Here is a 12955-nt window from a genome sequence, read left to right as displayed (position 1 = left end):
AGTCAGGACCAGATGAAAATATTATCTTAGAGAGGTTATGAATTAACCGAATATTAATTTAGTGAGGTTTTACCGTATTTATTCTCCTTGGCCTATACTTTCAATTTATGGGACATTATTTGACACATATAAATTTAAGAAATAAATATATAATTATGAATTTTGTTTCATAATTTGTTCTGCTTCCTCTAAATGTTGATTATATTACACTAAATTCGTGCAAATGTTTAACTTCAAAGAGAGATTAATGAATGAGCCTTAAAAGTTTATACGTTGATTATTGCTTAAAAGTGTGAGTATACTTTTGCTCTAATTTGGAGATTAGGCAGATCGCTTCTTAATTATAGTACTAGTGATTAGGATGTCATAATCTTACAAAGGAATGAGCTGTAGAATGCACCAACCAAATCATTTCTTGATTTTCACCCTCATTCAACGCATTAACTGTTTCATAATATCAAGAATTTCGTAGGAAAAAAAAAACCATGAAATCGTTTTTGTAAGAGATCAATTTTTTTTTATTACATTTGAATCTAGTCGGACCTTAGTATAAATATTGAATAGAAGACTTACCCTTTCGATTCCATTTCACATTTTCCAGAATTTTAATTTTTTGACATTTCATTAGTTGTAGCCTATTTTTTTTTTTGGTTGTTTTTTCTTTAATTTCTATAGAGTTCTATCCCAAAACATTGTATTCCTTTTATTTCAAAAGAATGGTCTAGTTTGACTTGACATAGAATTTTAGAAAATAAAGACATTTTAATCTTGTGATTTTAAATTAAAGTTATGTCAAATGTAGTAAAATGTCTTTTTGTATCATTACCTTAAATATGTTAGTGGAAAACTGAAATTAAAGTGATACCGAAAAAGGAAAAAGGTCATTCTTTTTTAAACAGACTAAAAAGGAAAACAAGTTATTATTTTTTAAACAGAGAGAATAGTAAGTTATTGACATGTCTATGTTATTTAAGGGAAAAAAACATGTTTATATATAGTGGTTCCCCCATACTTTTAGTTTAATAATTTATGAGAACATCGAGCGAGAATTTTTTTTTTTTTAATTTTTTTTTAAAAGGAAAGAACAATGTAGCCTTCATGAAGCCCATTACTAAATGCAGAACGTATACCTTTCTTATATATTTTTTAAAAAAAATCATACCCAATCGGACTTTTTTCTAAAATTATTACTCACTTTATATGACAGTGTGATAAAAGAAAATAACATAAAATTTGTAAATTATTTATCAGTGATCTTTAAAAGATTTTCTTTGGTTCAAATTATAAATAAAGATAGAATATCATTTGCTCGTTCAAAAGAGATACTCCTAATCTTTAATATACAAATCAATATCTTCCCATATCAGAAGTAAGATCTTGAATTGTAAACTTTTGCTCCAACCCCCTCTCTCTCTAGTGACCAAAGCTTCGTCATATTTGATCGAGTATTAGGGTAGGAATATCATATTTGTTGAAATTATATTATTTTTTTTTATATATGGAGATATGTATCAAAAATATTAGGCTCAATTGAACCTATAACAAATAACACTATAATCACCAAGCGTCCTGACTTATATTGATGGTAGAATATAGAAAATGACGCATGATTGTTGTATATATAAGTAGGCGTTTGAATATGGGATTTCATATTGCGATATGAAATTATGAGATGAAATCAGTTTTTGGACATTCAGTTTTTTCATCTCATGATTTTATATCATGAGATGAAATCTCAAATTCTCCAAAAATCACGATTTGGGATTTTTTTTCAAATATAAAAATTGTCCCACAAGTTTATATCTTGTAAAAAAACCCACATTAATGTATATAGATCTACTAGCCATTTATTTCATATGTAAAAAAAAAATACAATTCGTCTCATTACTTTTTAAACCGTTTATAATCTCATCTAATGATTATTCTAGCTAATATAAAATTTATTTTTATTTAAAATCAATTCTTAATTTACCATTTATATTCACCAAATTCAGTATATTTTTAATCAAATTATTACTATTTCATTCAAATCAATGTTTAATGAAATAAAATTTGAACATTATATTGAGTGGACAAGACTAACCACTTTGCCATTAATTGAAAAAACAATTTTCTTAGCTTCTAACAACTTGAACACTACAACTTATGTGCGATTAATTTCTTTTTATTGAATTAAGATTTGAGCAAATAAATGTTGTAATTTTTAGAATAATTTTGTGATAGTGTATTATGCTATTTTAATTTCTTTTTTACTTATTTGGTAAGATTGTATAAAGAACTAGGACAATTTCAATAGCTTTACAATTTATGAAGCTTTTATATATGAGAAAATATACAATATCAAAAGTTCAAATCACATGTCTAAACAAAACTTCAACTTTATTTCATGATTTCATATCCAAACGGGCCCTAAGAGGGAGTTTCAAGTTGAAGCATGCACGTCTCCGTCGACGTGCCTACTTCAGCAAGGATATTTTCATAAAATACTCCTCATAATTAGTATTTTCGAGGTGTGTAAATAAAAGTATATCACAAGTATTTTGAGACGGGTGAAGTATTATTTGTGGGACCAAAACGCAATACTTTTTTCTTTATGCTATAAAATATTTTCACAAAATTACAAAAAATTTACAATTACCACACACTTTCTTTATGCTCCAATACAAAAGTTCAGCTCTCGATCCTTCAATCTTAGCCTCACTCAAAAAAATATCAATTGAATAAAAAAATAAACAGAATTTGTGAATTAAATGATAAATGTAAATCACAAATGAATCATATATCCTAATCTTTAAAAGAATAATTTTTCCTTCCTAAAATTCAAAGAGAATTTGAATTAATAAAATTTCTTCAAAATTCTCATCTTAAACAAACTGGTTCTTCAGCAATAGTTTCCAACAATGGCTTCTTCGATCTACACATAGATAACCTATGCTTAAATTCTTCACTTGAAAAATCTTCAATATCATCCAAATTCAACTTAGGCAAAGTCGAATTTTCATAATAATTCCCTTGTATTTGTATCTGTTCAGTTTCTGCAAGCGACGATTCAGGCAAGATTCTTAAACTCCCTATTGACACCCTTTTGGAAACAGAGTTAGCAGTAAGTAACAGAGCACCCATATCAGCAGCTAATACAAAAGAATTCAGTCTTTTCATTGGAAACATAACATAAACATTTCCCATTTCAAGATCTTCATCAGCATTTAGCGCAGAAAATCTCCTTCCAATATGAAGAGACCTAGTGTTTGCAAGAAAGAAATTAGGAGTTTCCATCATAATCTCTGCTGCTTTGATTGGTTGATAAAAATGCCTGATTTCACCAGATGGGAATATAACTTTTACCCCTCTTGATTGCTTGTTTCCTCCTGGTCCTGATAAAGTGCAAGAAATATAGTTACCCATAGTATATAACAAAAAACAAGATTGAGTTTTTCTGTAAATGAGTTTCTTGAGAATATGATTGTTTTGGGGATACTGAATGGGGTTTGTCATACATTTATATAAAGGGAATGTTGGTAAAAGGAAAAAGTCAAAAATAATAAAATATTAGTATTAAACTATTAATAATTAATGAATAGAAGACAGTTGTAGTTATAAAGAAAAAGGGCACATGACAGTTGACATCCGCGTTTGATGATACATTGTGTACCCGAAGTTGAAAGGAAAGTACGTTTGGTTTCTATGATTGATTGAATGTTGAGGATTTTTATCATATTTCTTCTTCTTTTTTTCTGTTAAATGCGTGTGGAGGCCACTAATATATCTTTGGTCTTGCTTTACGTATCATTATTACCAAATTCTGAATTGTTTTGATAATATCTGGAAAATAGTGGATGCTACTCGTATTTACTAAAGTTGATAGGGGCAAAAACAAAATAGAGTTGCTTTCATCCCTATTTATTTTTTAAAGTGAAAATTCACGTTCCGTCACTATTTGTTTTCTTTAGCTATATAAATGTGCAATATACTACTCCAAATATTATTGATTGAAATTTGAGTTCCAAAAAAATTAAATAAGGGTAGAAGGGTAAGGTTGCATCATTTCTTAATGTAAGTGCAAAGTAAAAAGGTGACATATAAAAAGGAACGGAAGAAGTAGAATTTAGATCTCGATTTCCTCCCTATGTTGGACCAAAATGCCGGTTTTTGATGGTTGGAGGTACGTAAATTTCAAATGGGTAACGAGAGCATTATAGAGGTTAGGAGAGTTAGTTAGAACTTAACATAATAAGTAAAGAACTTGAATAAAGTTAAATTTGTTGTAAGTGGCGTCAGGCATGCTGTTCAAAACTCCACTAAGTTCGAATTTGTTTATTTTTACTTTTTCAATATTATTTAACACCATCTTTAAGCAATAATAAATATACATTTTACTATATCACATTTTGAATATAATAAATTTAATACTTTAAAAAAATACTTAATAAGTAATAATAAAAATAAATTAGAAACTAAATAATAAATTATTTGTTTCAGTTTCTAAATTGGGAAACAGAAAATGAACATCTAATTTAATATTATGAACAAGTGAAAATGGACGGATTCATCTGGAGATGAAAATATCATGAGTGGAAAAGGTTAGTTTTAAGCAAAGCTAAAGTTGAATTTTGGTTTCAATTATAACATACATTAAATATCCAATTCCCAAGAAAGAGCAACTCCAGGAATCATGACGGTATAGTAGCCGCGTTACAAGATCATATGCACAATTTTCATTACCAAAGGACATTAGTGGTATCATTATTCTTCTAATCCCTCATTAAAAAACACTATTAATTTTTTTTTGGAAATTATTAGTATAGCTTGCTTACTAATCATTGGTTGTGTACTAAATAATTGATTTTTCCATGTTACTATTAAATGGCGTTGTTGAGAAATCATCTCATATTCACATAATAAATAATAGTATATCCTAAACTCACCGTCATCTTTTGCCGTACAAGGGAATCCATGAGACAATATATTTTTATATCTTATGACATTTTCCCAAAAACATTTCACTTTTGGCTGTAAAATTCCAGATCTCCACGCAGGCTAAAATTACGATTGACATGCAACATCAACATACCTGATGTAGTCTCACAAAATGAAATTGAGAAGACGAGTAAAGTGTATACAAACGAGTCTTAACCTCTACCTCAGAGGTGAGGTATAAGAGGTTGTTTCACCCTCAAGCTCAAAAGAAAAACAGTTTAGAAAAAGACTTAATGAAAGTACAAAAACATCATATAGTACCAAAACAGTACTACAACAATAATTCTATAATCAACCAACACGGAACAACAGATAATACGATTTACATGCCTCCTAAGTTAATTGAAGCAACAATTAACCGTTTGACATGTCCTTAATTCCAAATCACATTGCAGGGATGAAATTTAAAAACTAGCATTTAATGATAATTAGAAAAACTACACATATTCAAGTGATCCATTAAATTTAATCCAAAATGACTCACCCGTGAGTGCTAGTCTCTCTTTGCCAAATCCTAAGAATTAGGACGGCTATCTCTGCAAAGTAAACCTTAGAACAGACTACATCTAAGTCAAACAAAAATATCTTATTTCCCACTCCAACAATTTTCAGTATTACTAATTTTAATATGAGCAGGTCAAAGCATATTTAATACCAAAAGATAACTAACACAAAGTCAAGCAAGTAAAATTTCCTATATACATTATAGTAACACAAAGTCAAATACATGAAAGTCAACTTGGGAATTACATCAAACTCATATTCATGAACCAGAATGAGTTCTTCACTGACTTTTTCAAATTTATGGTGTATCAAAGCATATCCATCACTAGCAAATTAAATTCATTTACTTGGGACTTTTGCTTTTCTTACACGGCGGGCAACCTGTTTTTCTTGATAGTAAAGAGACTTCTTCTAGGATTTCTATTACTGTAGCAAATGATGGCCTTGTAGAAGGAACTGTACTCGTGCAGTCCTCAATTAACCTGAACAAAATAACAATATGTTATCAACATAGGCAGAGCCAACAATTGAAGCTTACGGGTACGGGATTTTGGTCCTTTTGAGTTGTTGATTGGGATCTAAATAAATAATTTGAGCTACAATGTATGTTCGAGTTCTTAGTAGCCTGTATTTCTGATAGGGTAATCATTTAAACATATACTGAGTTGCTCTAACCAGATAGTCTCGTATCACTAAACCTCTTATCAACATGGATCATGATGTCTATGTATGAATTACTTAGAAGCTGGTTTAGTGAAGAATATACTGAGTTGGGTAATAAGATATGTATTGGAGAAGTTAAATTAAAGCTTCAAGATTGAGTGATTGACTTACTGAAGAATTCTACTCGGGTATCGACCTGTATAAAGCTTTTTCTCCAAATCTACAGACTTGATATGCATGGTCTCAAAACTCCTGTCAGTTATTTGTCTTCCTTCCAGCATCTGCAGCATTTCCAGTGTTAGTACTGAATCTTAATGGAAACTCATGTGATAATAGTCAAGTAAGAATAAGTAAACAGAAAGATGACTTACTCTAATAACACAACAACTTTTCACTGGCAATGAACCAAAGAAAAAGTTCTACCAGTACAACTGACTACTACGTGGACTACATCATGTTGAGTTTATGCCTCAAACAACTTTAGATCATGCTCATTTTGTCACTGTTTTTCTATTGGTTTGAGCTTTCACTGTGGGGAAAGAACTTCCATCTAACGAGAAACAACTTTGGCACTCAACTAAAGAAAGTTAATGCCAAAGTTTGGAATTGAGAGGATCTGAACTCATCCTCTTGATTACCCGACCAAAAAAATAAATTCAACTTTGTCTATTCCTAGGTATTGGGTGCATCCAGCTAGTCCTTCTTCAGAATATGTAATTAAAGTTGAAGTCTAGTTACCCTTTTCATGACACATAAAAAAGGTCACGATCATCCAGTTCTTAATAGGATAATATTCAATTTTCTTGTAGCTTTTCAAGTTAGCACTCTATAGGATGCTCATCAAACTAGTAAAAGATCATGAAAGATCGCCTGAATTAAGTAGCAGCATTAGTGCTAATAGCAAACTGAGTGGAATTCCAAAGGTAAGCTAAAATCACAGATCATTTGTTTTAATTTATCAATCTATCAACATTTTATGTGAATTTTGTTATTAGTTTTAAGAAGGTCCAACAAACTCAAGTTAATCCAAAAGTTGGATCAGTTTATGCTCAATTGTTGGAGAACTCCTTGAATCTCCAACAAAAACAGTAAGAAAAGGGGAGGATTATTGCAATATGCTGATTACATATATGATAAGAGAACTCCTTGAATCTACCTGGTAAAAGATGAGGCCAAATGAATAAATATCTTTGCTAATGTCATGACACAGATGGCTGATTAAGTTACATCCGTTGTTTGATTGACCTGTAAAAGAAAGAGACTGATTATAAGCTGCAGTATGTGACCCAAAATAAATGAACAAACAAATAAGCAAGAACCAAAAAGTCTTCATACAACAGTCCTGACTTGCATATATTTGATTATCCAATATTTGAACCCAATATTCACCAATCTTTAAGTGCCCACATTCATCTAGTAACAAGTTCCTGGAACCAAATTAAGAAAAGACTTCAGTGAAGATGACAGCTAATTGTTCGGGAGGACATATGCTATATAGCTTAACTTCATTATTTTAGAATTTGCTTCATAAACTAAACAAATTAGTGTCCATTTCATCGTATATTACTTTGCTGGCATGTCAGAAGTCACACGAAATAGCATGAAAAAGTGGGTTAAAATGCATTTATACGCCACCAACAGTTTGACATCTCTACATCAACATACTAAAAAAATATTGAACAAATGCATACTTGCACCATTCATTCAAATGACCAATATGTTAGTTGAAACCTAGACATCCAATTGCATGTTGACTCAAGAGTCCTATTGATAATTGGAATCAGTTAAGATAAAAGACATTTTCATGTCTTTGATAATGAATATTCTGGCAATAAAACGTGAACATACCCAAATGCTCTGAGTTATGAAGTAATAAGACAGTTGAACATTTAAGAGGATAGAAATCTCAAGTCAGATTAGCAAGGCACATAACACAAAGATGTAAACGACCTGCAGCTTGACAATACTGTTACAAACAAAAGAAATCTCTAGAATCCATTGCAGAAAATCATAGACAGACAAACTGAAAGAAAAGAAGCACTCGGTTTTACCTAACAACTATCTATTAGTGATTAAACACCAAGATACAGATACTAGAATAATCATAATAACTCAGCAAAAAGAAAGACTTAAACTAGATGTCAGTTATTTTCCCTGATCCTATTTTTGGAAAGCAGACTCAACTACAATTCCCAAGTATAGAAGATAATAAATACATAAAAAAATTGCAGTGAGATGTTATTAATAAGGATAAACGAATAGACATACTTCAGATGCAAGTTATTGTGAACAATAGGCAGGGGCTTGTGCCGATGGAGGTAATTCATTCCCCTGTGTTCAATGTGAGCACTAATGTGATTTGCTCTTCACATAATAAAATGAAATCAACCTAAACAGGAAATAAGTGGAATGTTGTACCTAGCTATGTCAAGTGCATAGCGCAATGCAGTTGGGGGGTCAAGACGCTTTCTCAAAATATCTTGCAAGTTTCCCTGAAATATATGGGAAAACATAATAAGAAGTATATCATATTCAGGGACTATCCTTAACCATTTTAGCAATCACTGAATGATCTTGGGAGAAATTTTTTGAAGATCAATGTTAAAATTTAACAGGCATAAGATCCATAACAATTAGCACCTAGGAATATTAGGTGATAGTACTTTGGCAAAAAACATCTACTAATAGTACAGCATAGTGAAGGCTACAAAATGCATTTATTTCTGCATCATGTCTCACAAAATGATTATTGAGTGCCGTCCTACAAAAAAAATCTGAACTGTTTCTGCCAATATTATTGAGGGAAGAAACAACATACTTTCGGCAAATACTCTGTGATCAAGATCATTTCATCACCATGCACAATTGATCCAAGAAACTGTAAAATATTTGGATGTCGAAGTTCCCTCAGTAAAGTGTTAACCTTAGCAGAAAAAACCCTGCATCAAGTATATTGGAAAAAGTTAAAAGAAAGAATTAATCCAGAAAGCCTTGTTAAATAATTATAGTAATAAAAATGACATATAAATTGAATGCCTTTTGATTACGGTTTTAACCACCCATGTTCCACGCCATTTGACCTTTTCAGACTCCCCAAATAAGCCCTGTAAAAATAACAAAGGACTGAGTTCCTAGAAAGTTAAATGCTAAGTAAAAGAAAGAAACAGCCCTAGGAAGCCCTAGAATATACTCAGCACCATGACATCCCAATCTTTGGATTTCCATATTAATACCTGCTCAATTATTGAAGAATGCTGCAAGTTCAGTTCAGATATGTCAATATTCACTTCAATTGAATCCTCTTCACGCCGAACAGTCTGCATGTCATAAAATTCAACTTGTCATATCAACTGACATTTTCTTACTCAGATTGATTAGCAAAAACAACAAAGGAGTAAACGGAAACCACAGTCATGAGTAAATTCTGCACTAATAGGCTTGGAACTTTTATGAGTGAAAACTTATGGTTTTTGACTTAACATGTGCTTGTGTCCTTGTATTTGGAAGTAAGTTCAAGTATATCCCCCAATGTTGTGGGGTCCTCTATTCATCTACTCTCTGGAAATAAGCAGTTAGTCCTTCAACAGTGAAACTGACAGGGCTCAGTTACATTCTTAAATTCTGCTACCTTAGCCCTTCTCCATATCATCCCCCAAATTCACATTGCCAGAATGGAGTGATCTTACAAGGTAATGCAGAAAGAATTGTATGGCTCTCGGAAGGGATGAAGGCTTGAGAAGTTTATGTGAAGTAATTGATTGGTGCTTTGTTCAACAAGCAACAGGTGAAAGCTAGCTGTATCCCAAAGCAATGACATAGGACCAAAAATGAGTATTATGCTTATTTTGTAAGATAGAAAGTGCAATTTTGACATAGCTTTATAAAGGAAGACTTCATATTTTTCCATAAATTGTCAACAAAGGTGACTAAAACTGCAATGTCAAAGATAGAAGTTTCCATTCGTGAAGTTCAACCAGACTTCACTTTGTCAAGCAGTCTGTGTAAACAACATTTAAGCTAGAGCTACACTCTACCAAAGTTAAGTCTACCATGTATGTCTCAAGTGTGTTTTCAGGTGCAGAATTCATAAGATGGAGTTTTATTTGTTTAATGAAGCTATTGCCAATATCTTAAGCACCTGAATGACATGATATGATATATACAACTCTTATTGAATGGTAAGAACTTGATGCTCACACTAAGTAAATGAAAATTAATAAGATCTGTTCCATATAAGAAATTCATAACATCAAATTTCAAAGGATGATCACTGTTAGCGATGAACACTTACCAAAGGATGATCACTGTTGGAATCCTTGCCACCACAGACCTCAAGGATCCTGCATATGTCACGGTGCCCGTACAACTTTGCATCTGTTAAGGGCTTAACAACCAATTGAAAGGAAAATAATGATGGTTAATTCCTCATCATAGGAATGCATTAAAAAGCAGAGAGTTTAAGTTAAAACATATGTATACAATCAGGTCACTTCTAAGGTAATTACAAGTTAATCTATAAAATAAGCATCAATTAATAATTGATAAAAATGGTAACTACCATCATGATATTGCACTGTCAGTGTTTGATTTTTACTAAAAATTTATTGCATAGTATCATTAAATCCGTCCTTATGCAACAACAAAATTTCCCATTTTATGTAACAACTGATTTGGTGTAATCACATTGTTACCTTATTATTTTTTTCTCATTTTATCTTTGTTATTATCTAATAATCATATTTCATCTTTTACCATTCCTTACCTTTTTATGATAGCTCTACTCCGTAACCCTACTTTTCTTGTTGTTTTTTTTCTTCAAATTGCTTATATCTAACATAATGTAACGATGTAACAATAGAACATGTATAATATAATACATTACAAAACAATATGTAACAATCATGTGTGAACATAAATGAATGGGGTTGTATGCAGTATGAAGAAAGACGAGCAGAGAAGGGTAATAGTATATGAAAAGGGGCTTACAGTCCGGCGCCACCTATCTTTGAGATTAACATCAGCCTTGTAAGCCAAAAGAAGTTCAACAATAGAGGCGTGTCCTTCGCTAGCAGCAAGATGTAGAGCAGTTCTTTTGTCATAGTCCTGTACATTGGGTGAAATTCCCTGCCTCAGCATCTGATTGAGACCAACTCTGTCACCCCTTGATGCGAAACTCAAGAAAGTGCCTATCATCTGCATGTCAAAATGCCCAGATGAAGAATCTTTATGCCGCATCAATATTGTACTGATCTCCATATCTCAACAATTGGAACTTCAAAACTGCCTGATGAAAATTAACATAAAGATAAACGTTTCTTGTCGCCATGGATGGGCGATTCAGTCCAAGAAAGGGGTTTTGGGTTTTAACGAAGTTAGCTTAGTTCTTGTATCATTCTTCGACGTTTCTTGTATATTTGCGTGATGAAAAAACAGTATATCATTTCTTCATTTTGGGCGTTTCCTAAATTATTACTCCTCCCTAGTTAGTTTGACTTGACACGAATTTAAAAAAGATTAAAAAAAAAGAAGAAATTTATGGTGTGATAAATATTTTATATGACTATAAATTATTTTAAATAGATATTTTAAAGTTCAATTGTTATTTGTTTAGGGTGTGTTTGGTACGAAGGAAAATGTTTTCTTGGAAGACGAGTAGATTTTCTAACTTATTTTCTCATGTTTGGTTGGTGAATGAATTTTTGTTTTTCAAAAAATATCTTTTATTTTTTGCTTGAGACTAAAAATTACTCTTTAGGAAAATAATTTCTAATAAAAATCAACCTCGATTATTGATCTAGGACCCGACCCCGACACTACTAGGACAAGACTCTGATGACCGTTCCAAAATCTGACCTTGAGATCTGATACAGGACCTGACCCAGATTTTTTGAAAAAAAATTGAAATATTTTTCAAAAACATTTTTTTTGTATTTTTTAAAAAATGGGTGATAGGGGGGTAGGGGGTGGCATGAAATATGACTTTTTAAAAAATTTAAAATATTTTTCAAAAAAAATATTGTCTTAAAACAAAATTTTAACGGGAATGGTTAGGTGGGGGTGGTGGAGGGAGGGGGTAGGGCATAGCGTAAAAATGAAAAAAATTTAAATTTGAAATATTTTTCAAAAATATTTTTAAAAAAAAATAAAAAAAATAAAACATGAAGGGGATGGCCTGGGGAGTAGGGATGGATGTGGCATAAAAAATGAAATTTTTTAAAATTTGAAATATTTTCAAAAACATTTTTTTACGGAGTGGCCTGGGTGGCGTAAAAAATTTGAAATACTTTCAATTTTTTATTTTTTTTTTAAAAAACGGAGGTGGCGGGGGAGGGGGAGTGGCGTAAAAAAAATTGAAATATTTTTCAAAAACATATNCTTTTTAAAAAAATTTAAAATATTTTTCAAAAACAATAGTTTCTTAAAACAAAATTTTAACGGGAATGGTTAGGTGGGGGTGGTGGAGGGAGGGGGTAGGGCGTAGCGTAAAAATGAAAAAAAAATTAAATTTGAAATATTTTTCAAAAATATTTTTTTAAAAAAATAAAAAAATAAAACATGAAGGGCATCTGGCCTGGGAGTAGGAATGGGAGTGACATAAAAAATGATTTTTTAAAAAATTTGAAATATTTTTCAAAAACATTTTTTTACAGAGTGGTCTGGGTGGGGTAAGGTGGCGTAAAAAATTTAAAATTTGAAATACTTTCAATTTTTTATTATTCTTTTTAAAAAAACGGAGGTGGCGGGGGAGGGGAAGTGGCATAAAAAAAATTGAAATATTTTTCAAAAACATTTTTTTTAGAGAGGGGAGGGG

At 31.4% G+C, this 12955-nt stretch overlaps 2 protein-coding genes across 2 annotated transcripts; both read right to left on the bottom strand.

The window, feature by feature from the left end:
• Positions 1-2723: 2723 nt before the first annotated feature.
• LOC125847594 (uncharacterized) lies at positions 2724-3467 on the bottom strand. Its single transcript, XM_049527233.1, has one exon. It carries the CDS (start codon positions 3403-3405, stop codon positions 2860-2862), a length of 546 nt encoding a protein of 181 aa, XP_049383190.1. The 5' UTR covers positions 3406-3467; the 3' UTR covers positions 2724-2859.
• Positions 3468-5808: 2341 nt separating this feature from the next.
• LOC125847597 (integrin-linked protein kinase 1-like) lies at positions 5809-11526 on the bottom strand. Its single transcript, XM_049527236.1, has 11 exons — positions 11131-11526; positions 10436-10528; positions 9378-9461; positions 9181-9248; positions 8963-9083; positions 8563-8636; positions 8413-8475; positions 7480-7571; positions 7301-7389; positions 6316-6425; positions 5809-5963 (listed from the first exon to the last, which is right to left on the bottom strand). The coding sequence occupies exons 1-11, from the start codon at positions 11398-11400 to the stop codon at positions 5825-5827; spliced, it is 1203 nt and encodes a 400-aa protein (XP_049383193.1). The 5' UTR covers positions 11401-11526; the 3' UTR covers positions 5809-5824.
• Positions 11527-12955: the final 1429 nt, after the last annotated feature.

The sequence above is a fragment of the Solanum stenotomum genome, chromosome 12 (assembly GCF_019186545.1).
Source record: "Solanum stenotomum isolate F172 chromosome 12, ASM1918654v1, whole genome shotgun sequence".
NCBI classification, from domain to species: Eukaryota; Viridiplantae; Streptophyta; class Magnoliopsida; order Solanales; family Solanaceae; genus Solanum; species Solanum stenotomum.
The sequence above is the reverse complement of the archived record's forward strand: the minus strand, read 5'-3'. Positions and strand labels throughout refer to the sequence as shown.

Bases quoted from the DNA above. Each gene is read 5' to 3' on its own strand.
- LOC125847597 (XM_049527236.1), bottom strand. From the start codon at position 11,400: ATGGAGATCAGTACAATATTGATGCGGCATAAAGATTCTTCATCTGGG. The intron at 9,462-10,435 runs GTAAGTGTTCAT...TATGACATGCAG, and splicing joins CCAACAGTGATCATCCTTTG to ACTGTTCGGCGTGAAGAGGA. The intron at 8,476-8,562 runs GTACAACATTCC...CATTGAACACAG, and splicing joins TATGCACTTGACATAGCTAG to GGGAATGAATTACCTCCATC.
- LOC125847594 (XM_049527233.1), bottom strand. From the start codon at position 3,405: ATGGGTAACTATATTTCTTGCACTTTATCAGGACCAGGAGGAAACAAG.